General features: G+C 43.9%; 1 protein-coding gene across 2 annotated transcripts in view; it reads left to right on the top strand.

Moving 5' to 3' along the window:
* The first annotated feature begins 13,161 nt into the window (after window positions 1-13,161).
* SYDE2 (synapse defective Rho GTPase homolog 2) overlaps window positions 13,162-26,650 on the top strand; it is a 31,883-nt gene continuing 18,394 nt past the window's right edge. For both annotated transcript variants that reach the window (XM_072867861.1, XM_072867862.1), the window contains exons 1-2: window positions 13,162-13,431; window positions 17,743-18,462. In XM_072867861.1, the coding sequence (XP_072723962.1) occupies window positions 13,323-13,431; window positions 17,743-18,462 (829 nt within the window). In that variant the 5' untranslated portion in view covers window positions 13,162-13,322. The remainder of the gene's footprint in view (window positions 13,432-17,742; window positions 18,463-26,650) is intronic.

Below are 26,650 nucleotides of genomic sequence, written 5' to 3'. Positions count from 1 at the left end.
AGGACTCCTATGTAAGCACAGGTGTAAATGGCTCGGGATGACGTATTCGGAGTTATAAAATGTTATTTATCTCAGGTTTTGCCTTGGTTCTTTGGTTGTGACATAGCCAAGGGAAAAACATTTTATGTAATTTTTAAAAACTTAGCTAATTCTAAGCAAAATGACAGAATTATAGCAAAAGACCTAATTTCTGTGGGCAGTTTGTCTGGTCATGGAACCTGCTCCAGTGCACTGCGTCCAAGTTTCCCTGGAGCAAACTTCTGCTGAGGATTGTGTTGCTGCTGTACTGGGGTAGCTCCAGAGAGATTGTAACAGTCAGGCCCTGCAGTTCACTCAGAAGTTAAATTAGCCCTTAAAACCAACTTTTCCCTCAAGACTCTTCAGAAGGAATGAAAAGAAACTACCATTATCCTTGAGAAAAGAAATGGGGGTCCTGGAGATGGAACTGACCCACTGTATGTGTTTAGCCTTTTCATTAAAAGACTTCATTTAATTTTTCACAGGATTTTGGCAACATACAAAGCTGAAAGTGCATGGTCTTCGCTGTGGAAATACCTAATGTGATTTCCTTAAAGGGCAAATGTCGCCAGGGGCTGAATATGCCCCCGGTAGGTGGAAACTTCACTTGATGCCTGCTTTGCCTACAGTGAAACAGTAATGCTGGGGCCACGCAGTTGCCTTCATTGATTGCTCTGAAATTCAGAGTTTAGCAAGTAACGTAAACAGGTTTAAATGAAGCAGTCATTTTATGTTGGAAATATTTTGCAAAACCTGATTTTTGTTTTTCCTTCTCATTCTGCAAAAGTCCCGTAGATTTTAACAGCATTCTGCAGAAATTAACCTGAAAACCTATCACATTTAGTAACAGCACTAATTCCCAGGAAACTCGGCAGGATTTTCCATCAGAGCTGTGTTTATATCCCAGATTGTGCATACACACTTGAGTATTAAAAACCAGAAATAAAAGCAGCTGGGAAATTGGCTCTCCTGGTACTTGGGAAATAATCCATTTCAGAAGGTCAGTTCCATCTTGAACATTTGTTTGTTTTTCTCAGTTGTATTGCATATGGCTTTTGTTTTTTAAATAAGTAAGTAGCTCTTCTGTTTTTATAATAAGCAGGTTTACTGACTCTCCTGGTTAATGCTATAGGGTTGTTCGGAAGCTGTATGTGATATAACCACTTCAGTTCTATTTCTGATATCATGTTAAAGGATGCTCTTTAATCTGGGGCTACATTTACATTAGTAAGTCATTTGGCACAATAGGAGAGTGCCTGTAATGTGAACTAGTCCGTGCTGTGGGCTAGCTCTGCTTTGCTCCCATGGGCTCAACGCCCAGCAGCAGTCTCAGTGCATTAAATGCACTCCTGGAGTGCATCTTCTGGTTTGGGTTTCATCTGAAAGGAATCCAGCTGGTGCACTCTCAAAACCAAAGCAGAGTCTGACAGGCTGATAGGGAGAGTCACTTCAAAAGCAGCCTCCTGATCCAAACCGAAATACTTCTGCAGTCACACCCTGCCTGTGCAAGGAGCCCTGCACAGCACCGGAGCGTCTCTGGGACACGCCTTCGCACCCAAAATACGCCTTGCTGGGAAAAACACAACTGTATTCAAGGTTTGTGCTCTAGGTAGCATGCCAATATTGCCTTCTAAACTTAGCTTTTTCCTCATCTTAGGGGGGTTTTTTTGTAGTAATTGATTCACTGGTTCTTGTATTAAGTACAAGGAGTGGTGGAGAATGAGAGCGAGAGTAAATTGCAGCACTGATGATTGTTTGTCTGTTCCCAGATCGTTAACATTTCTCCTTAGAGATGCCACACTCATTCCTGCAAGAATCTCTGCGTGTGTACGAAGCTCAGCTATGTATGAATCCCGCTATAGGCAATGGAAAGCTTGTTGTATATGAAGCTAATCACACACATGAATTTACCCTGCCAGGGGCCATAGCGTTGAGCCTCTCATTCTTGGTAGGGGCTGAAGCCTTGTTGTGCACCTAGCAGAAGAATAAGGAAAGTGATTTGTGGTTTTTTACTCCTAGAAAGAATGGATCCCTTTCCCCTCCCTATGCTTTCTTCTCAGGAAAACTTAACTAGCATCTGAATAGCAAGCTTGCAAAAGCATTTTTTTATTTCAATATAGTTGTCTTAAAAGATTAATTTCTCCCTGAGGACATTTGGGCAAGGTGGAGAGATTGATCTTTTCCAGATGCTCTTTGCTGACAGGCAAAGAAAAATTCTGCTTCAGGTTAACATTTGTGAATGTATTTGAAAAACACATATTTTGTATACAAATCTGACAGGGAGAGTGCAAGCCAGTACAACAGGCATCTTAAAAGTGCCTGAGATGCATCGATTTGCATTGTCATAGCTGCATTAATAAGATGGGGCTTGCTCTTGCTGACTGGGCTAAAAGCCTTTGGAGCTTCCCTCTGTGCATCTCCCATGGACAAGTAGAGGAGATGGATGTATTTTCCAGACAGAAACGCAGAGGCCGTGTTCAGCGTGTTTCGCAGTAGACAATTGACTCAGCACTGCTTGCTGAATCGGACATATAAAAATACATCATTCACCTTTTCTTTGATGCTTTGAGTACATTTCCTAATGGGATTCCTAAACATTGCACACTAAGTGCTGGCAAGACTTGGCACAGTGAACGACAAGGCGTTTGACTTTGGGCTTCTGGGGAGTACCCCGAATTAGAGAAGCAGGGAGAGCTGATGTCTTACATGTTATGTGAGAAGAGAGCCAGTCGGAGAGGGCGATTGTGCATTTGCCCCCTGCTCGCCGTGCACTCTGTCTCGCTTCCCCGTCAGCAGCTGCAGTCACTGCTGCTTTTGCCTCTGCACAAGAAATCGATGCTTACTTTGCTGTTGGCTCTCTTGCCTGGCAGTAGTCTCTAATGACTACAACATGAGGACTTCTCAATGGTGAAAGCTGAGCACCAACCAGTTCTGTAGGAGACCCTGATACCTGGGAAGAGCAGATTCTTCTTCACTTGGTGCTGATCTCTAAGGCAACAGCAGCCGCCGTGCTGAGCACGGGGAAGTAACGGGGCTCACGCCTGTCAGCGGCAAAGGAAATGTCTCCTTGGGAAGTGGTCCTTCCTAACGTCCATCCACAACAACCGTTGTCCTTCTCAAATGATGTGTGGAACCAGAAACGCCACTGGAGAGTAGAATGCTTTTGTGAGTCATAAGCTGGTTTTCACTGGGAGGGCAGAGGAGGTGGAGCAGTCTTGTGTGTTGCCTGCTTGTGCACGTTGAACCCTGGAGACGTGGATTTCTGTCAAAATGATCAGTAAACCTGTCTCCGTTCAGAGGTTGCTGACTGTTAAAACTGTTTTAACTAACTGACTGTCAAAAAGACTGATAAATGCATTTTAGCTAGCTAGAGAGGGCTCTGCTCCTGTGCGTGGCAAAGCTCAGGGCCCTGGGAGCGTTACGGGCAAAGCCCTTCCAAGGCCAAAGAAAGAGGTGTGTGAGGACTGCAGTGGATGTGAGGTCTAGAGATGGTAAAGTCCCACTTCAGGAAATGAATCTTCTATGGGCCTGTATCATGGCGCTTGTCCCAAAACCCTGCAGTAAGCTCAGCTGCGACAGAGTAAGTGAGAGTAAGGAAGAGATGAGGGGAAGAGAGGAGGTGAAACTAGGGGCATCGCTCTCTGGGGTTGTTCAGGTAAAGCAGGTAAATACCTAAGGGTCTTCATTAAGCCCATTTGCTGTTTAGAAAGGAAAAAAATGCTGGTTTTGAGCATTAATTCATTTGTTGTGTTTCAGGAGCAGACAAAGCAGAGGGGGAAGGTGACTCCGAGTCAAATTTTGGGAGTGTTTTCTATGAGAGTGGGACTGGGGAAGAAAATGAACGTGACAGTTTTTGTCTTTAAAGAAGGAAAACGTGCTGTGCAAAAGAGGGCTTTGAATCCTAAGACAAAGTGCCAATGATTTCTAGGTGTTAAAGCTCTGAGACTTAATACTGTAGGTAACAAACCATCAGCTTTGCTGCATCGGTAGTGTTGCTGAAATGAACTGTCGGTTTTTGGGGTTGTTTATAGAGCAATGTAGGAGGTAGTCTGCGGTGTTTTCTTAGGGTTCTTTTTTCCCCTAAATACTTAGTAGTGAACATGTATGAAGATCTGAAGAAACACATTCTCTGCGTGCGTGTCCCCAGGGTTTTCCTTTCACAGCCTGCAGGCTTTGACCTGCCAATAGTTGCCCAGGCAGGGCACTGTTCCCGGCAGTCTGTCACGGAAGCGTGCAATGCGTCAGCTCAGAAAGGCTGCAAACTTGTGCATAATTAAGCCTGTGATACCTGATGAACTATATGCCTAATTAGAATGTGCTATTTGGGGATACGTCTTCCAAAGGGATGCTAGAATTGGCAGCTTTACGATTTGAGCTGATTTTTCTTTGTTGTTGGTCATAAATATGTGGTTAAATATGTGTTGTTGGTCATAAATATGTTGTTGGTCATAAATATGTGTCATACTATGTGGTTAAAATCTGTTGTGTTTGGTTGGTTGAGTTTTATCTTGGGAAGGAGAGGGATAATTTTAGTTCTTCAGAAAAAAATTAGATCAAAATCCTGGCAACTGTTCAAGATAAATGAGCAACCTTGCAATAAAGGGGTTTCTGTCACCTTGGAAACACAGTTTCAAAAAGCCAGTTGGAGTAATTTTAGTTTCAGACTTCCCTCTGCCCTTGTCCCTCCCATGCAAATTCTGTTTTTACACTCAGCATATCCTGTTTAGCTGTGTTTCTTTTCTATATAAACAGCAGGGGAATTTGCCAGGCAAAAGTGGAAGAACACTGAAAATGACCTCGCGCGTGATGTTTCAGAGCAGAAACTGGTGCTTGGAAACACACAAAGTTAAACCCATCCAAAAATAGATTTTAAAAAAAAAGTCAGTCATTTTAGACCTTACAGCTCAGTGTAAAGAACCCAGAAGTTTAAATACTTGTTTTTTACATACTGTTGAGTCTTTTTATTCTGGAGGAGAATATGGCATTTAGGAAACAAATTCTAGCAATGAGAAGGAAGATTGGGGGCTTAAACAAGGAAAAATCTGCTTTGAAAAAAGGATGTAATCTAGTAAATATACAAGGTCTTTCAGAATCCCCTCCAATGTGATATCTGTCTGAAATCTGTTGTATTCAAGTGCTGTGGGTCTTTGTTGTGGGTGTTACACAGATTATGCCATGGCATGGCTGGAAACTCAAGTAATTAGAGAAGAGATTAGGATAAAGTAGTGCTTCTATCCACTAAAGAATGTAAATATTTTGAATATTTTCAATAGCTCACACTTCTCAATAACAGATCTCACCTGAAGAGTGCCCTTACTGTGAGGGCCCACTAGAGAAAACACAGAAGCCTTTGTAGCCTTTCCTGTCTACTTGAAATCAGCTGAGATACACAGACTTTCCACTCTCACTGAGAAAATATTTCAAAGTGAGAAGTAAATCGCTTTGCAATTATTGGAAAGATGAAATTGCATTGAAATATATATTTTATTGCTCAGGTAATATTCCTGGAAACTCAGAGGAGCCCAGGCAGGACTGGCTGACAGCCCCTGTGCCAGCATCTGGTGTCACCTCTGCCTGTTGGGCTGCTAATAGCTGTGTGGTCTGTCAGGCTGGGGAGGAAGAGATGCCACCTAGGACCACGTGCCATAGTCTGAGCAGCCACGGAAGACTAGCCAGACATTACACTAAGACATCACATGAGACACGACGAGATAGAATAGCTGACTAACCCTTGGGTGAAATATTTGGAAATGCTTCCTAACCATGTGAGTGGTTAGACTGTTGGGATAAGAGTAGGACCATATAACTTGAGATATTTAAAATGAGATTGGTCTGAATATGAGCAAATGAGGAGATGTGTGATTAAGGGAGCACAAATGAGATTATAAATCTACTTTTTCACCTCCGTTTTCTTGGATTCTGTTGTGTCTCCCAGGGGTGACTGAATGTTATGATGGACATGAATAATTAAAAGAAGCTTGACCATGCCACCTTCCCATCAGCTGCTGCGCTTTTGTCATTCCTTAGTATCACAGGAGTGAGTGAGCGTTGGGAGCAAGCTGTCAGCAGGTAGGCAGCAACTCTAGCAAGTTTGCAAATGAGGGACTTTCCCTGCTGGAGCCAGCAGGATCAAGTACTAGTCTTCTCCTGGCTGCATTGTTCTTTAGGAGTCAAGAAAGCTCATCAGGTCAAAACATGTGCTCCATAGTGCCTGGCCTAAACAGGAAAATGTTCTTCTCCTGTGAAGCACAGTTTTATTCTATTCTACTTAATAGGTGCACTCCAGGAGATGCAAAAGAAACACCAGGGTTCATCTATGTAGCTATACAAAAATGCTTTTCTATTTTTCAGTCACTGTACTGAAGTGGTGGTGTTTAGACTCTGCAAACAAGCTAAGTATGAGCACGCTAGTGCATGCACAGACTTCATTGTCACAGTTTCTTACTATTAACTTCTCTGATGGCTCCTTTTGACGCACATACAACAGAGAGAAAGAAGAGAATATTTCATACATGAAATTCCACAGATCTCTCAGCAGCCTGAGGGGATGTGCTGGGTTTCTCTGGCTTTTTTTCAGTTTTTTTGGCTTTGTAACATACAGGATGACTATAATGAAATGATCATATATGCACACACATAAAGTTGTTTGAGGAATAAAATTATTTAGCTTACATAAAAGAGAAAAATAGACTAGATGCTTTCAACATGTGAAAGTCACTGGCAGATTTTGCCTACAGAAAAAACATCTGTTGCTTAAAATTTAAGATTATAAGAACATGTCTTTAAGGCATCCTTGTGATTACCTTTAGCAAAGTACTTTGAGCACAGCACGCTATATACAGTTAAAGAGGATCAGTCTTCCAATTTAAGGACTTTTCCACTTCTCTTTTTAAATATTGCCTTTCCTTTTACAGCATTTAGAAGTCCTCTATACTTTGCGCTGACTTGAAACTCAGAGTTTTGAGGCTGATGATTAAAAAAAAAATTTGCTGTTTCTAATGATAGAAGTGGAAGAAAGGCACTTTAAGAAAGTGGATTTCCCTGAGAACATTTCATTACATGTGTTCCCCCATTCTGGCATTTTGTTGACTGTTAGTAGGCAACCAGAAGCCATTCAAGATATTCTTCTTACAGTGTTTAAGTTTTGCAGGATTTTTAATAAATAAATTTTGCATATGCAGCAGGTTTTAGGACCCTGTGCATAATGGGATTTATGGTGGATGTACCTTGCAACATCTTCTGGACTCTGCTGTGAGGACTGGCAGACCCTTGGCTCTGCCGGTGGGTACAGCACTCCTGTACAATATTAACAGGGACTGCTACAGAACACAGCTCAAAAACCTTACGGCTCCAGCTAGTTAGGGGATGAGATTCACAAATGTTACATTTAATCAAAGTTTGGATTAATAGCCAAATACAGTGAGAGACTGAATGATGGCGAAGAGTTCGTGAAGGCACGAGGCCAAGGAGAAAGATGGACCACAGGTGGACGTGGGGGAGAGCTCTGCTTCTTCCCTGCCCTCCTGGGGCAGAAAGAGCAGGACCACAAATGTGGGCCTGGCCTAAAGAGTTAGGACAAAATAGACAGAGAAATGCTTATTTAGTTATTTCAGTTCCTTCACAGAGGATCTCCTAAAGTTTTGAGCATAAACTTGACTCTGTTTTTCTTTTGCTTGAACTTATTACACTCTTCATTGGTGTTTACTTCAAGCAAGGTGGAGTGTCACCAATCTGCTGGTTTTGTCTCCATGTTAGGAGAAGGTAATGGTGATGATGGTCATGATACCGACTATTTTTACTGTATGGGTAATGCTTTGGCTTCTTTGTATCCAAAATACTTTGGTATTTTTAGCATATCTTCAGTGAGAATGGCATCCTACCATAGCACTGGCATGCTGTAAGATTGCAGTCAGAGGTGGTAATGACAGCCCTGAAGTTCAATGACATATTTTGAAAAGCTCATAGAGAAGTTAGCTTGCATTCTCTAAAAAGACAAGTACCAACTTAAAAAAACAAGTGCAGATACTAAAAAGAACGTGAATTACTGTCTTATTTCTGTTTGAACAAAGTGCAGAAGGCAGAGCCATGAATGCTCCTGCTGCTTAACTTAGCTGATAGCTAGGAACAGAAGTATTTCCATCACACTGCTCATTTGAATCTAGGTTAACCGTACATGGTGCTTAAAATCCTCTCCTGTTTAATTTTAATTACAGCTTAACAGGACAAGTAGACCATGCCACTGGGAGCAACGGGCTCAGCACTTCACAGACAGCCAGGATAGCCACCGTCCTGATGCTACAAGTCACATTGCCAGAGCCCAGGAGGCCCACGCCACAGGAGTCAGAGAGGAACTGATGGTGGCAGTGGCTTCTCAGAGGTCCGTTACCTCTTTGTGTGAAGGCACAAAGTTTGGTTGGCAATGGCCAAGCAACAGCAATGCGGGTGTGGTGCACTGGGTATAAGATCTCAACGGAGGTGCCTCTTAAAGCAGTTTTGGATTAAAGAGGTTTCTGGCAAGGATGCGCTCTAGAAGGGAGTCAGTGGTCTGAGCCAAGCACTTGACTGCTCTTAGAGTCTCTAAAATTTGCTTTTAAAAACTGCAACCCCAACTGCAAATGGTTCTGGAGACCAGGGAGCAGATGGTGGAGCCATTTGGGTAATGAACACCTTCAGCTTTGTCCAGCCTGTTGTCTAGCAACCTCCTCAGGTTTAGAATATAAATGGTTTATTCTCCCATTGGTTTGTCTTCCTAAGAAGATAACCAGCTGTATTCTGGACCCTCTGGGCCTCTGGGGTGCCTCGGCTGGCCAGTTCAAAATAGGGTCTGGGAGTAACAGAGGTATGGATGACTGTAGTGGTGTCTGCATCTGAGAGAGATCAGTCGTTTGGCAGGCTGGGGATAATGCACAGGGCTATTAGCTGCCTGATAGAGTTTCATGGGACTCTTATTTCAGTCCATTTCGATGTCAGGAAGGCAGACGCTTTCAATAAAAAGAGTGCTCATAGATTTTATTGGGGCATTCAAATGCTTCCAGTTCCCAGCTGTCATCAGCTCCTCTTTAGTCATATAGTTGTCACTTTATCCCCGTCTGCAACAGGTCTTGAGAGAAGATACATACCGATTTGCTAAGCTTTAATGAAAAGGAGACTCACTCACTTTTCCAGACGCTTTTAGTTTTACTCATATGAATGAATCCCACCGAAGTAAAATAAAGTATATCTTCACACAGTTACAACCTAAATTAATATGAAACTTTTATTTCAGGTACAGGAGCAGCTCTTAGATGCTATGAGGGATGGAATTTTGCAAAATCAGACCAGAGCAGTTCAAAACCAGTCTCTGAGTTTGTACAGAAACAAAAGCCTGTGTACTTAGGAAAGCTTCTTCACGGTATCTGCTGAGGCAGAGCTGACCTCTGAAACTGTCAGCAAGGCTGTAAAGGTTATTTGTCAGTCCTGTATTAGGAACTATTTATCTGCGTAATTTCATCATTCAGCTATATCAGTGCCCAAACACTGCCACCTATGCATCGGCTTCTTCACCAGGGATATCCTTCTCATCAACGCATTTTTTTTCCAACTTCTTAGACTTTTTTGCCTGTGCAGTCATTTACAATTCTCATGTCATCAACTCAGAGATTAAGTAATTGGCAAAATCTCAGTCTGTTAGTGAAAAAAACTGTTTAAAACATTTCTTTGTCCCTTCAGAAGAATACTGCTTTCTGTTTGTTTAAAGTCACACTGTTTAACTGGTCCTAAATATTTGCCAGTCTCCTAATAAGAAGCCTCTTCAAGTCGATGCAAGCTCTAGTCCCATCCTCTTGAAGTAGCTTTTACTTTTTGTAGAAGGCAGAGTAAAAGGACTCAAGCTCAGCACTGTGTGCTTTGCAACTCCTGAACAAAACAGGCTGAGCTGAAAACAAAAGCTCAGCTTTGACTCTTACTCCACTGGCTCAAGTTAGTTCCAGCCAGATCCTTAATGTTATTTTATCTGCAAGGGTTTTTTTGTGTGATCAATGCCAACTCTGTTGGGCAAATACAGGATGCATAGGGATTTAAAAAAAATCCAGCTGCCAACAAGAAAAAGTGCTTTGTAACCACAGTTTGGACTGGAAACAATTTTCTAAGATACAGATCAAACTGTGTTTATAGACTCAACTATTGGCAGCTTTTCACCGAGCTATTTCCTGTGTGCCTATTGCATAGAGGAATAATCTAAATGCTTAAACTAACATTTAAAATCATACAGAACATGAAGAAAATACTGTGTGAAGCAGCACAGAATGCACAATGATGTTGAATTTTCTTTTGTTTCCATAGCTAATACCCATGGGAGAAGGCAGTACTGCACACCAAACGTCAGTACCCCAGTTCTTTGCAGGATTTGGTCCTTACTCTGGCTAGTGCCTACTTTCTACTAATATAGTTTTAATTGCTAAAAGAAAATACCAAAGTAACAAAAATTTCCAAAAATGCCACCTAAATAAGAGGAACTTGGTAAAAATTACATACAGTTACTTTAAGTGCAGTAAGTTGTTATTCATTAGGGAATTAATGGAGATAATGTAAGGCATGGGTAGGCAGGAGGAATCCGATTTCCCATTAGAACAGGTGGGAAATCTGCAGGTATGACGATGACAGTCAAGGTAGATGTAGACTTCTTTCGTTTACTCAGTTTGAAATGGTTGCAACACCTTTTTCTTGCAGAAAAAGCCTGGAGTTCATCTCCTAGCTGTTTTGAATCTTTTCAGGGCTTTTTAACGAGGCAGATCCCCTCTTCCAGACTCCAAATGCATGCCCTTTGCTTTAGGCACGCATTTGCTGGTGGCACAGCTGACCTCCTGATAGCATCAGTAAGGTCAGTGCAGTTGAGCTGTGGTGCCCATGCAGAATTTTACCGCTGGTAAACCACTGGTAAATTTTATCTCTGGTGTTCTGCTTGGCTGGAATTCATTCCTTCTGTCCAAGCCATGTCTCAGCTAGGGAGGACAGCAGCTCCGATACGAGGAAAGGTTTCGAGTCAGGAGAGTAATTTAGGTTGGACGGGACCTCTGGAGGTCCTCTGCTCAGCCCCAAAGCAGAGCAGGAGCCGCATAGGTGAGCTTGCCTAGGGCCAGGGCCAGCCAAGTTTTCAGTGTCTCCAAGATGGAGTTTCCACAGATTTTCTGGGCAACATGTTGCAACATCCCACTACGAGATGAACAAAAAAATGCCATCAGATATGTTTATACCTTTCTTCTTTCACTGTATCCTTACAAATCAGGATCACAGTTCTGGAAGGTGTAGTAAAAGGCTTAGCTTTACGTACTGATTCCAGCCTGAAAATTGACGTTGTTTTTTTGAGGGGATGAAAGCTTAACCACTCAAACTGGTGAGATTGGTTTAGAGGAGGTGGCACTGGACTTTTCCTTTACTTGGGCCCATAGGTAATGGAGATAACGCATGGTTAACTAATCTGCTGGAGGTAGATGCATTAATTGTGCACAGTGCGTGCACTCTCAGAGGAGTACTGATAGTTTTGGTTTTATGCATTTCTTGTGTGCTACTTTGCCTGAGACGCTGTTCCTAACCAAGCCCGTGGGCACTGCGATGCGGCTGTCTGAGGGGGCAGGATCTGACCCCCGCAGGGACAGAGGCCAGGCAGACCCCTCGGGACTCGCAGCTCCTCACCTGCACAGCAGCGAGCATCCGATCGTCCCAGCCACTGCCATCTCCTTTGTCATTTTTCCCAACCAAAAGCATTCTGGAATGGTTTTACATCTTGCTCTGAAACTCGTACACAGGTATTTTCCAGTACGTGTATTTAAAGGAATGCAAATGGTTTCAAAAGACAGGATGGCAAAATGGCGTTTCAAGTTGTTGCAACATGACATATGATAACTATAATTAACTTAGTTTCAGAGGATCAAATAATTGAATCCCCCTCAAAATTTGATAAGAGAGGAAATCTGTGACTATGTGCTGTGTTCACAAGCTGCGGTTGTTTTCTCCAGAACTGAAGGAGCACTTCCTGCAGCCCAGTATTTGGGGGTTTGTTATGTCCGAGGCAGCACTGTGCTTGGCATGCAGAATGCGTGGAATGCCTGCCTGCTCGCGGCTGCCTTCGGCGGGGAGGGACATCCAACCCACCCCCGAACGCCACGGCTCCTTTGCTGTCACCTGCCACAAGATAGGGGTATCACAGATCAAAGCTGCAAAATATATTCCTGAAGTTGTCCATAATGAAATGTAGACCCAGGCAGATGTTAACCAACGAAAGCTGTCTCAGTGTTTTATCTTGGTAAAAAATCAATGACATACCTTTTCCCAAGATCGGTTTCGAAGGGCTGTGTGCTTGCTAATGGAACTAATGCGCGATGTAGCTGAGCAACACATAGACCGAAACCAAATTTTTGCCCACTTCAGCAGCCTCAGTACATTATTTGCTCCGCCCTAATGCCGTTTGTGTTTTACCTCTGCGGTACTTTGGCCGGAATGCTGAAGGGAACCAGCCGCAAGGCCAACTTCATCCCCGCTTTGCTGGCGTTACTCTGCTGGGCAGCGTGCGAAGGCTTTTCAAGAGAGCGCGTTGCCGTTCCCCACGCTGCAGGCAAACTGCCTAAAAACCTGCCAGGAAGCAAGAACCGCCACATGCACGGCCTAAGCCCGGAGGGGAAAAATAAGTTTGCAGCCTACAAATTTGTTTCTTTGGGGAAAAAAAAATTAACATCAAGGGAAAAGAAGTATTTAAAATATGCTGCGAATCTTTTGGTCTTTGGCAAGACATGCTACGCGCGCGGCTGACGGAGAAGGTGATGCTCGGGGCTGCAGCGAGAAACGCTCCGAGCGCAGCCCGGGGTGTTGACGGGGAGCCCGTGCCCGGGCGGGCCGGACCGCGGCGCCGGGCAGGCGGGCCGGCCACCCACCTGCGGCAGGCACCGCCGCTCCCCACGCCCGCCCCGCGCCGTGGGCACCGCCGGCCCTCAGGCGGGCGGGGCGACGCCCCCTGCCGCTTCACCGCGCGGGCCGGGCGGGCCGGCCCCGCCCCGGCAGCGGCCCGGGCCTCGCCCCGCGGGGCGGCGGCGGGCGGGGCGGGGCGGGGCGGCGGCGCCCCCCGTGCGGGCGGCGCGGCGGCGGGCATGCGCACTGCGGGGCGCCCTCTCACCCCGCTCAGCTATGCCAAGTATGTGCGCGGCGGAGCCGGGGCCGGGCGCGCGGGGCCACGCCGCCATGGGGCAGCGCGGCCCGGGGCTGCCGCCGCCGGGCAGGGGGGCCGCCGGCTTCCGCGGGCCGGGGGGCAGCGCCCGCTGAGGCAGCACCCAGGCATGGCCGACCCGCTGCGCAGGACGCTCTCCAAGCTGCGGGGCAGGAGGTCCCAGCGAGGGGCGGCGGCGGGCGCCGGGCACCGCCACAGCGGGGTCTGCGCCCCGCAGGGTGAGTGTCCGCGGGCGGGGCGGGCCGGGGCTCGGCCGCGGGGCTCCGGCTGCCCGCCCCTGGCCGCCCTTCCACCTGCCGGGCGCGGGCGGCGGGAGGTCGGCTCCCCGCGGGGCGAGGGGTCCCGCGGGCGCCGGGGATGCGCCGTGCCCGCTCCCCGGAGAGCCGCGGGCGGGGGCCGGGGGCGGCTGCCGGGCCCCGGTGGGGCTTTGCCCGGGGCTGTGCTTCTTCCATCGCTGCGTCGAAGCGGCTTCACGCGCTGCCACAGCGGCTCCGCTTCCAGACGTGAAGCGCTTTACCCCTCTTAGGGGTGGGAGAGAGCCCCGCCAGTCAGTGGAATGGCGCTTTCAAAAAAATCAGGTCTTCCCGTTTCTGAGAGATCTGAATTCTCTCTGCAAACTCGTGAGGCTGTTTGTTTATACTTACAAAGCTTGCACTTCGCGTTTGAGCATGCCGGTGAGAACGCTGGAAACTGCTACAGCAGAAAGCGGCCGTTCTGGCAACTCCTGCGGCTTCGCGGCCGTGCGAGCTGCAGCCTTTGCAGCAAGTCGGCGGTCGCAGGGCGACGGGCTCGCTACTAGTTTATTCCTTATGCAGTGTTTTAGCCCCATCGTCCACGTTTGAAAGCTAACTTTATTTTCATCGGTCGGTGCCAGCTTATCTAAGCTGTAAGTAAACAAAAACGGAGCCCTGAAACCGGTAGGGTTTTAGATGGAGCTGCCAGCATGCAGTAAAATTAAATAAGTTATTTACTCGTGTTTGGAAAAGCATCTGCCTTTTTTCCAGTTCTTGTGTAACCTTCACATTTGTTGTGAGCAGAGATCAGGCACTTCAGCGAATCTAAATTTAGGTCTTGAATCAAGCCTCAGCGGTAGCATCCTCACATCCATAATTACTCCTCTTCTTGGCAATAAAAATTCCTCATTAAAATAAGAGGTTCTTGAATTTAGACCACTACTTTATGTGAGTCCCCGCGTGTTTTCTTATCATATGACTGTCATTCTTTGGCTTTCCTTTGCAGCTTGTTTGTTTTAAAGGTGTACTTGAAAGCTTACAAATAAATTTTTAGTCCTGCTGTTTTCCATTTAAATACAGAATTATTATATCTTATAGTTTTACTAGGAAACTTAGTGAAAGAAAATGTGTTTAAATAGCTGCTATTACAACTAGAAGAACTATGAATTATTTTGATCCATATATGGAGAGGCTGGAAAAAGCTGTTCCCCTCTTCATTACAGTCTGAAAAGCAGTGCACAGTATCATGTCGAAGTATTTTATGTGCCAATGTAATAGGCAGAATATCAATTTTGACCTCAGTTGAGCTGAAACATTGAGGCTCTGGTTCTGAGGATACATGTGTTGTTGCCATAATATTTTAACTTTAAATAGTGATTTATTTAATCTTTTGTCAATAGAGTAGAAGGTGAAGGGAGCACCTGACTTTTTTTTTTTTAATTCAACACCATGTTGAAGCCTTTTGGGAAGGAACCATTGTCTTGTTCTGTGTTTGTGCGGAGGCCTAATGTGTGGAGGTTTAATATATATATTTAGAATATTATGTTTAGAATATTAATATAGAATATATTTAGAATATGAAATACAAATAGAGAGTAGGCAGCATTCTTCTGAATGAACCTTTGCTCTAGAACAAAAAGTATGTGCCTCACCTGTATATCTCTGAAAGCTTTGTATTTACTTAAATCTGGCTCGTTACTGTAACAGCTAACGAGGTTTAAAACTTGCTGTGTTACATTGAACCAGCGGTTGTGCGGATACTTGCATGTGAAACAGTTTGTTACTAAAATAAACACAGGCATAAGGGCTTTCAGGATCAGGGCCAAGTTCGAATAAAGGGGAAGCAGTGCTTGCAAATACTGCTATCAATTGTAAAAACTGTAGTTGGAAGATTTACATCTAAGTGTATCATTTGGATGAGATTCAGTGAACATTTACGATCAGTGACCTCTGGCAGGATGTTGGCTAGTTTGGAGGCAGAGAGGGGTAGTTTTGAGTATGTGTGAGACGCGGTGTGTCTCTGCAGGCAGTAAGGGTTATTGGAGTACGCTGGAGCTACGTGATCGTTAACGTTTCTGTGGTAAGCTTTTGCAGATGGTTTGTTATTGAGATACCTGGATGGATGTTGAAAACAAAGTTGAGTTTGCTCTGTGCGTTTGCTGCCGCTGGGACCAAAGGGCAGCCTGAGGCCGGTGCCAGATGTGTCTCTGGGTGTATATTTAGGCACACTGTACTTCTTAGGAGCCTGCTGTTTGGGGAATTGTAGGCTGTCTTAACCAGTGTGGAAGGGCCTGCATTTCTACAGTGGAGCAGGAAGTAGCAGATATTTTTGTTTGTGGAAATACGGCTCTTGGATGCTCCATCTGTTTATGTCACCGGGGCAGGGACTGCTCCTTGGGCTGTCCATGCAGAAGTGGAGGGCTTTGAGATAGTCGTCACCAGCAGGAGGATGCCCGCCCAAGAAGTCCCCGATCCAAACTGACTTCTTGGCAATGTAGGCATAGCCCTATGCCCACTGCAGATTAGTTCCCTGTCCTTTTGTTTAGTTCTTACTTGAAATAGTAGTGAAATTGTGTAAAGGGGAACCTTCACAATGGCACGCTTACATTTCCAGGCTATGGGTGGGGGAAGGAATACGGTTGCTGCCAAATCACTGAAACTTTGCCAGAGATCTGCGTCCTCAGACCTGCTTTCACGTTTTCCTCAGATTCTGTTAATTGACGGACTTAGGCCCCGGTGTAGCAAAGCACTTCAATGGAGGTGTGCACAGGCTTCAAAATGAGCATGGTTAATTTTGTTGATTCTTTGAACCAAGTTAATTCTTCAAATCACAAACACTGTTCATATTGCAGTTTAGCTAAACAAGTAAACCTCACGTTTTAAAAAAATCACCAAATGATGAATCTTTCATCAAATGAAATGGTGGTGTTTCAGATCTTATCAAGGATCTCTTCTGTCATTAATGTGCAAACCTAAAAAGAGGGTCGAAGCGCAGGTGTTCAAGTGACAGTCTTTTTCCTGTTTCCCTGTCTACAGCAAACTTAGCTGGATTTACAGAGTTGCTCCTTGAGTCCTCCAGAGAGGTGTCTGTATTTTAACATCCGTTATTGGTGTGTAAATAATTTTTTGCTGAGAATAATTTTCAAGCAGTATCATATAGGTGCTCCCATCAGGTATTTCCAATTGCAGAGGGCTTCACATGAAAACAAGTTGTCTGTTTCATGAGAACCGAGTTATCCCCGTTCAGTCTTAGTGGCTGAGCAAACCCTGTCTGGGTTGTCCTCCTCCGCAGAGGAGTGTGAGGGTTATCTGACCTCTGTTCCCCGTTTTTAATTCGGATGTATTTGCAGCTTTACTTCCAGTCCTAGCGAAGGGGTCAGTGCTTGCTCGGGGGTGCGGTGCTCGTTCCTTTCGTGGTCCCACCTCCCTGGATGGGAGGCGGACGGGATGCGGTGCTGCGGTGCCCTGCAGCCTGCCGGGGGGCATGGCACTGCTGCCAACTGGGCTGCTTGGACGTGCTCTGACAAGGGGCTCCAGTGCAAGTGGCTTTTTCGATGCATAATTAAATGTTTGGCCGTTGCTTTAAAGAAATTGTGTCAAGTTTTGGGAGCAGTTAGTGGAATTTGACTAGGTGTTGCATGAAATTTTTGTTGCGTAGAGATATTTAAAAACTTTTCTGCATTTCTTCTTCCTCCTTCCTTCCTTTCATGATGGTGTGTTTTGTTTTATTCCCTACAAATCAGGGGATGTTTCTGTGCTAATTATAGGATGAAGCTGGTAAGGACAGTCCTTTCTGGAGTTTTTTTTGTTCAAGACACTTCCTCGCCTTTATTTTGTATCTAAATCTGGAAGTGAATCTGTGTGGGGTTTTTGTAGCCATTTAAGCTATACATTATAGTAAAACCAGGGGCTATTTCTTCATTGGCATAAGTAAACTGTGGAAATACTACATAGCAACTTTCCAAACCGATTGTACCTGAACTTAGCTGAACAAAAAGCAGCCATTTCTGTCTAAGTATGCGTGACCTTTCAGCAGGGCTATCTCACTGCCATTTATCTAAATTAAATGGTGTTAAAAATACAGCCAAACAAGCTTGACTCTTTATTAATTATGTGCACATTCTGCTTTGGCAGGCTGAAATCTAATTTCATGATCACATCAACTTATCTTTTGTCCTTTCAGATGAGGTCTAATGCAAATGTCATATGACAGCATATGTGTTCATCTGTCAAAAGCAAAACGATATTCTAAACATTTGTTTTTCCCTCTCTTTTTGCCTTTCTTTCTGGGAACAGATTTAATAGAAAATGTTTACATAGCTTCGAGAAGCAGGAAGGAGCCCAAGTTCCCCCAGTCCAGCGAGGTCTCTGAGCACAGGCCGCAGGTGAACAGCATTACTGTTTCTAAGAAACGCAGCTGGCTGCAGCAGAGCATGCACCGACCTCCTCCTCTGGAAGAAGAAAACACCTGTAAGGAAGCGCATGGGGCTGTTATCCCAGTACCCAAATCTCCCATCCTGCTGCCTGAACCTGCAGTGCCGCGGGCTCCTTCCACGTCACCGGTGGGGCGGGAGTGCCCCACGCGAAGCCGCGCTCCTGTGTGTGCCCTGCCAAGCACCGCAAGCCCTGCTGTGCCAAGGAGCGCTGCTTTGGACTTCGGTGAGGATAATGATGCAGATGATGAAGGAGAAATATGGTACAACCCGATCCCTGAAGATGATGAGCCTGACTTGCTGAGGGTCCGCTCTTCTGCTGTGAATAGCCCAGTTGCTGTGGGCTTCCCAGCGGTTCGGTACAAACGCCACCCTGGGGGTGACTCGGGGACTGCCACGGGTCCTCATGACAATCCCCCACACTCCATGGAGAGCGTGGGGGACAGTCAGGTGGCTCAGCCCAGCGACGTGAGTCAGCCCGATGCCAGTGCATCCTTGCAGCAACACTGGCAGAGGTTTGCCTGCAAGGCTCCCAGCGTGCCAGCAGTAGAGGACAATCCTGCCTTTAAGTGCCCTTCAACAGGTAAGAGGGTTCAGGAACATAGAATCATAGAATTGTTTAGGTTGGAAAAGACCTTTAAGATCATAGAGTCCAACCGTTAACCTAACACTGCCAAGTCCACCACTAAACCATGTCCCCAAGCACCACATCTGCACGTCTTTTGAATACCTCCAGGGATGGTGACTCCACCACTTCCCTGGGCAGCCTGTTCCAATGCTTGACAACCCTTTCAGTGAAGAAGTTTTTCCTAATATCCAATCTAAACCTCCCCTGGTGCAACTTGAGGCCATTTCCTCTTGTCCTATGGCTTGTTACTTGGGAGAAGGGACCGACCCCCACCTTGCTACAACCTCCTTTCAGGTGGTTGTAGAGAGCGATAAGGTCTCCCCTCAGCCTCCTTTTCTCCAGGCTAAACAACCCCAGTTCCCTCAGCCACTCCTCATAAGACACAACATAGAAGTGTTACGTCCTCTATTTTCTTTTAGAGGAATAATAAACCCTTCTTATGTTTCTCTTCTCTTTCTCCTCCTTTTATCTTTATCGCACAAATTTCCGGTGGAAATGCATGCCAAGTTCATTAAAAAATGACGCAAATTGTGAGACCGATACCTACTAATGTAGAGCTGCACAGTGGTTTCTCAGTCAGTTTGCTCATGGCATGTCCAGGTGGTGTTGTCCTCTGTGCTCTTTGGCCCCCACCTCGCTGAAGACAAAGGTTTTACAAGGCGAGCTTGCTAAAGCCTGGTAATGTGAGGACACACTGGGTTTCCTCTGTTAGCTAGTGTCTAACCCTGGCCTTGGACTCCAGCCTCAAAGCTACTTAATGTCTGCAGAAGTTTCTTTAACTTGCTGTCTGGGAATTTTTAAGAAAGTCTTTTTGGAAGACCATATAAACACTATTCATCACATCGCTTTCTGTAATTGCTGTCTTGTTAACTGTCTCAGGCTAATCTAATAGACTGGAGAGGGGTGGTTTTCGCTTTCAGAAACCAGCCTCTTTGTTCCTTGTTATCTTTAGCTGAGTGTTTGACAGTCTCATTTCCATAATTCCATTAGTGTCTGAATTCAGCATCTTATTAAAGATTTTTCCCAGTCTATTAAAAAAAACGAACAAAAATAAAACCACACCAAACAAAAGTAAGCAGAAAAAAAACCCCAACCCTTTCCAAAAAGGTTTTATTTTTAATTACTGATGTGTCTTATATTATCTTGACCTTAACTCTAGTACCCTGTTGAGAGTTAGAAACTTAATGTAAAGTTCAGGAGACAGGGAATTCCAGGTTCCTCTCTTTGGAGAAAGTTCACATTTTCTTTGCACTGACATTTAAGAGCCTGTATTTCTGCCCGCTCAGCAGAGAGGACCTGAAACACCAGCGTCGGAGCCCAGGTATGCATTGCCCTCCGGAGGAGCCCCCAGTCCAGGTTGCCCCCGTCCAGCCTTGCCATGCTAGCAGACTTCTGGCCCCGTGTCCCTGCGTGCCGGGAGCTGCTGTGCCTGGATTCCCAGTGCGGAGATTGCTTCTGGGAACAGGGCTTGTTTTCAAAGGCACCAAAGCAACCGCTGTAAACAGCAGAAGAAAAAAACACTTCATCTTCTCTTCTGGGACCTCACATTTTGTTCTTTTTGTGGAAATACTGCAGATACAAGTGTATTTTTAGTTGCAAAGTGTGTTAAAGTTATCGGGCATTTATTTAGAAATAGCTCACTTCATAGCTGCATTAAATAGTTAGACCAGTTATATTTGCTTGCAAGACAGATGAGGTATCGTGTTCTTAGGTAGATTTTTGTCATCGTAGGAGCTCTAGGTGCTTTGGAGAGGTCAGTGAGCATGATTCTTTAGGAAAGCCATGTCTGTGTCCTGCAAACTGTTTGATCCCCATTTAGACCATTAATCTCTCAATATATAGGTGACTATTTCTTTTTTAAAAAAATAAATCCCTTTATGTAAGAAGAAAAAAGTAAAAATTTGTTTTCATACTGAAGAAATGTTTATTTCTGAAAGCAAAATTGCCCATTTAAAGTGTCTCATGAAACCAGGAGAAAAGTGTTATGAATTTCCCCTGATTGGTTTGTTATGCATTGAGTTAATTAAGGTACTTTAAATGCAGCTCTCCTTTTGCATGTATTGAATAGTGATCACATTGAATAGATTAATTGATGATGAAGTGGATCCCTGCTGCTCAGTAATTGGCTTTATTATGGAGAAGTGGCTTAGTTCTTCTTTTTAATCCAGTTAAGGTGTCTACACTTATTTTCAGTCAAATTTAAAATGACAGCCTGTCCATACAAAATTACTACATGAAGGGCAACATGGCCAATTTAACTTTATTTGTGTTAGGATCTTGTTTGAATTACACAACTGCTATGAAATATATGTCTATATTCTTAGAGAGCTGGGTACATTAAGCAATAACTCCTGACAAATAAGCAATTACTGCTTTGTGGAAAAGTCTGCTTACCTTTCTTATTGATATGAGTTATATATGTCCATATTGGTTAGTATTAGAGTCTAAAGTATTAAATTTTGAGAAGCATAGACAGAAAAAAGTGGGGCATTCTAAAAGCCAACAAAATATATAATTGTTCATTTTGTCATTTGCTGTTTTCTTCTTTGGATAATGGAATCAATGTTACCTTTAAAACTTTAAACATTGCTGCCTGAGTTGGATTTCCAACTTTGTAGAGAGAAAACAGTCGTGGATTTTTTTTCTTTTTTGTTATTTCTTTCTGTTATTTTTTTGAGAGAGTCTTTATTAGACAGAAGATTAAGAAAAGATAAATGATAGAATTCAGTTATTGGGAGTTTTTCCAAACACAGCAGCAAATAGATATTTCCTGTAAATGTTATCAATAAAATGGATCATAGTTGTAGAGGTGCTAATTTGCCCCATAGTCTTAATATACACCGTTAATTCCTGGTGTTAATCTGGTTACTTTCTACAGTAAAAGCCATTCTGTTAATAGGATTTGTCAGGTAATTCCTTAGCGAATAATTCTAGCCATGCTGGCTTTTAAAAAGAAACTGACTAAAAATAAGATGCCCCTATAGCAGAGCTTGGGAAAATAATTCATGTATTTTGTTTATAACAAGTACACAAAAGGTAAGAATAAGAAGATAACTTGGTTCCGAGTTAGTAATGTAGAAACATAGCGCCAGCTTGTGCTCTTAGGTCCGTGGGAGATGGGTTTAAGTGGAAAGGACCCGGGAGGCTGTTTTAAATTTGATGTCTCCCTGCACAATCAAAATGGTTATGATTGGAAAACGGGCATATTTTTTGTTATAAATGCAATATGAAAAATTCTATATATAGTTTTTTGCATATATAAAATGTTAAAGTAAATTTTCTTTACAACTGTTTAGGATTAAACTCTGTGTGTTTTTATAGATGGTGTGTATCACCTGCAAAATGTTGAAGAAAAACTCCCCTTTATAGTGTCAGCTTCTGCAACAGATTTACATCATGCAGCTCTGAATAGTGCCTTCTGAAGAATTTGTAATATTTTTGCTTTTGGGGAGGATTACTGTTGGGATTAGCGTCCATCTAATCAGTGGAATCATCTCACATATATCTGTCCTTCAGAGACATCCTGGTAGGACTTGTGCATTGTAGGTTGCCAGGATCTGGACTGTGCTTTTGGTACTGAAAATGTATGTGTTAGCTGTCTGGATGGAAAATCCTGGTAGGAATCACTGTAAACAGATTTCTTTTCAATGTTCTAGGAAGTGAAGGTTGATACCATATTCCCACTTAACCCCAATACATGCCAACTGGAGCTTGGCTTAAATCACATTAAAACTACAGTGCTCTTTCTCCACTTAGACGTTGACCACTATTCTGGTTTCCAGACACATCTTTTGGGGCCAATGCAGGCAAATATCTTGCATGCCTAGATGTTGCAAATAAGCTTCCAGCAATATACGTAGAGTATACTGGGCAGCAAATCCTATCTAGCAATTTCCTTCCACACATTGCAAATACTATTTGCTTAATTTTTTTTCCAGATGGAAGACACTTTCTGATTTAACTGTTTTCCAAGTGCAAGGAGCTTTAGTTTCATGAGGCAGAAAAGCATTCACGTGAAATATTTGCGTAATGTTTGAGATACCAGAATGGTTTGTATGTGGTAGAAGGGTCCCTCTGCTCCCTCTTTCTCCTGCAGAGCTGAAGCCAGTTTGTTGGTGGGCTTTTCGGGAGTTTGTGCACAGGCTTTTGCAAGTTGACGGCTTATTCATGCATGTGTCTTTGATGGGGTGACAATGCCATAAAGACCTGCTGGTGAAAGAGGCAAAAGGATGTAGCAGCTGTGGAGTGGAAACAGTTAATTTAAAACAGCTATTGCCTTTTTCAGTTTCTAATTTGTACCGACTAACTGTCTGTATCCTCTGACTGGGGAAATAGGGGCAAAGCTGCTTTTCATGCCATGAAAGACACAGTGAGGGGAGGAAATCTTTGTGAGAGCAGCCCGGACGGACAGTGCTTGGCATCAGCCGCGGTGCTGCCGCTTGCGCCTTGGTGTGATGGCAGCGTCTGAGTTGAGCCAGCTGTGGTTGACGTGCATTGCGGAATCATTAACATTTAAAATATCTGCAACAAGCTCATACTTGTTTGTAGATACTGAACTCTCTAAGTCTGGTCAGAGATCTACAGTTCCTTGTAGATCTGTTAGAATATCTGCTTGTTCCTCTCTCCAGTGAGGTAACTGCTGTCGAGGTTGCTCTGAGGGTTGCCGCCGTGATGCAGAGAAGGCAGGGTCAGCCCCCTCACCTCTGGGCGTGCATGCGGCCTCGGGAGGTTACTCTGTCATCACTTCCCGTTTTAATTAATGGACTATTTAAAGCAATTTGTTTTATATCTTGCTCCCCTAAAAGTGATCCCTGGGTTGATGGGTTTGTCACAGCTTAATTAATGTCTATATGAATAGTATTTGAAGAAAACAAACTACTGTTACAGAGTTCTTGGAGATTTTTTTACCCGGTTAATAATTTCTCCATTCCTTGACTCTGAAGCATTATGTGGAATGGAACTCAGATGCTGCATTGGTCAAAATAGTAATTTTTATGAGGTAAAAAAAGACTTTTTTTTTTTTGCAGGTTAAGAGGAGATTCTTCCATTTATTTAGTGAAGATGTTACGCAGAAATAATTTCATGCTATCCCAATTATTAAAAGCTCTTTTTAGTTTTTTTAAAGGATTTTTTTTCCCAGTTGCTGATGTGGATAGAGGTGATGCTTTCCTTACATTTTAATTGAAGTGGCTTGAATTTCATATAGCATGAATTCTTATCTTAATGGCATTTGCAGTTCTACTCTGAAGTTTTCTATCAGAACAGGTCTGGAACTATCTGAGGATGAAAAAGCGTGGTGGGCCTGTGCCTGAGTAAGTTCACAGCCTCTGACATCAGTAGAGCTGTCCTGTTTCTGTCAGTTGAGGATCCAGATCAGTATTTCTTGTGGCATCTAGCACAGAAAAACAGTAGCCCTTTTTTCACTTGCCCATCGTTTGCTACAAGAACAATTTAGAGATATTTGTGCTTTTCTGTTTTGACTTGCCACTTTTTAATTTTTAATACATTTTCCCAATAAGTCATTGTGTTGATTAAAAAAAAAAAAAAGAAAAAGAATGAAAAATCTAGGCAGAAGGGAGACTTTGGTTTTGAAAGTTATAACCCCTCAGTGCAAGCTGTATTTTTTTTTTTCCCTCTTTTTAAAATGAAATGGCTTAGAGCTTCAACACTAGAGAGGTGCTTTCAGTGTTAGATGTAGTGTACTTATTAGGTAAGTCAGGAGAATGGTAGGAAAAATTAAATTACCTATCAGTTTTAATTTGGTTGGAACTCAGCATTTCCATTAGCTATGAGAGCAGCCATTTGATATTTCAATAGCTTGCTGTAATAAGGAACTGATAGTTTTCTGACTTACTCATTCACCTGAACTCGTCGTCCTAAAAATAAATCACAGGTTTTCTGATGAACTTTAAAATAACTCAGAAACCCTACCTTAAGCAATGAGGAATGTTATGCATAGACTGGGGTTAATCAAATATGCCTGTAAAACAGCATGCGCTGCTGGCAGTCGGTATGACAGTGATATATGTGTCCAAGCACGTGTAAACAGTGTTAAGCAGGGTCAGACAAGCATTTTTACTATGCTAAATCATTGCCTATGTCTGGCAGGGGCTGTGTTGCAAGTGCTTGAGATAGTTTGAGTCCTCTCTTGCCTTGGGGCAGCATTGCGTAGGAGTACGGTCTGCCAGCGCTCCCCTGTTCAACCAAGGGGACAGTAGCAATTGCCCCGTGGACAGCTGGCCAGGTGGGGTGGGAGAGGGGTGTCTGGGTTTGTATTCCCATGGGCTGTTCATGTCTCTCTGGTTGTCTCTTTGGTCATGAAAAGGCTTTATCCTTTCACGCAGCCGTATTGCTGAGCAAAGTAAAAGGTGGCTTTACTAGTCAAGCTGAACAAATAGCTGATGGGAGCAGTCACTTACAATGTCAAGTCACTTTGACTTGGATTGCATTGTCCTTCAAAAGCTATCTTTTTTTCTGTCTTGCTCATACTGCTAAAGCTTCCGGAAAGCATAAGTATATCATAGAACAGCCCAGGTTGGAAAGGACCTCAGAAGATGGTCTGGTCCACCCTTTGGTGGGAAAGGGAGCCTAGGTGAGATTACCTAGCACCCTGTTCAGTTCCATCTTGAAAACCTCCAGTGATGGGGACTCTACCATGTCCTTGGGGAGGTTGTTCCAGTGATTGATTGTTCTCATTGTAAAAAAATTAAAAAATTATATATATACGCATATATGTAGTCAGCTGCATCACATCCAACTGACCATCCCCTTGCTGCCTTGGTAGTCATTTATGCAACAGGTGCCTCTTATGTTCATCTCCTCCTACCATCCTTCTGTAAGGATGTTTTTCAAGTTTAACTGGTAAGATGGGATGTGTGGTGGCGGAGTGAGTGGGGACAGGGACAGTCAGGACCCTGTTTGCAGCACAGCCGTGTAACTTGGTAAAAGGAACGAGGCGCAGCTCAGTTCCTCTGGCACCCTTGTGAGAAAGCTGTATCGGATGGATAGGCTGGGAAGTGAAGTGTTACCGGACCGCGCTACAACTCCTTTTGCAGCTTGTTCAGAGCTGTGTCATGTACACTTTAAAATTGCGTGCATACCTCAGCACATAGCTGGCTTTAGTGGAACAACATGTGGCTCAATGCTGATGGGAATACTGTCCTGCATAATACTCCACTGTTAAGTTTCTTCCAGCCACATATTTCATGTTAACTGTTTGGTGCTGAATGCAGCAGAAGTTGGACACATAAAAGTCAGAGTGTTAGATTGACTCTTCAGTTTTAATGAGCTGGGGGGAAGTTTAATTTGCTGGCCTGCTTTTCCAAGCCTGTGCCAGAGACTTTTGACAGAAAGGGAAGATTAATGTTAGCAGGCTGAAGTATGGCACTGATTGCTATAGAGCGTTCCAGGCCAGCCCACCAGTGGGACCGTGCTGTGATTTGCAGTACAAGGGAAGGCTTTGTCCGCTTTTATCGAACACCACATTTCTAACTAGCTGCTTGCCAGAAAAGCACAGCAGGCGTGCTAGAAATAGCCCTTCCCCTGCAAGGGAAGTACTTCCATGAGATGCAGGGCTAAATGAATTTTCCTCTGTTGCTCTGGAAAACAGGTTCTGTGCATTATTCTTCATAACTGAAACTTTCTTTTATAAAGATACTCTTTTAAGCAGCTACCTGCAAAAGTTATTAAAGCCAAACTTCTGTTGGGACTAAACTAGTCTTTGTAGGGGTTTTTTGGGGGGAAAACCAAAACCACAACAAATCACTTTGGTCAAAGACCAGATCGCCCAATTTAACTGTTTAAGCTAAGTGAAATATAAAAAGCAAGTTATAGTTAAATGGTGAAAATTGATTTGAATGAACAGGGGACTTGTAAAAATCACTAGCTGCATGGTGATTTGGACTTGAAGTGATTAGTTTAGAATTAAAGCAGTAAGCCTTTGAGAAATCCATAAGAGAAACCTCTGCAGAGTAAGATTTGCTGAGTATCTCATGAAAACAACGCTTCTTTCTTTCTTTTTATATGCTGTAAATGGACTCGCCCTTTCCCTGGCTAGCGAGGGGGGATGACAGATGGATATATGTGTGTGAGTCTCTGTGAGCTGCTCAGGCTAATTGCACTACACAGGGTAGTGTGCTTAGGG

The sequence above is a fragment of the Ciconia boyciana genome, chromosome 7 (assembly GCF_034638445.1).
Source record: "Ciconia boyciana chromosome 7, ASM3463844v1, whole genome shotgun sequence".
NCBI classification, from domain to species: domain Eukaryota; kingdom Metazoa; phylum Chordata; class Aves; order Ciconiiformes; family Ciconiidae; genus Ciconia; species Ciconia boyciana.
The sequence above is the reverse complement of the archived record's forward strand: the minus strand, read 5'-3'. Positions and strand labels throughout refer to the sequence as shown.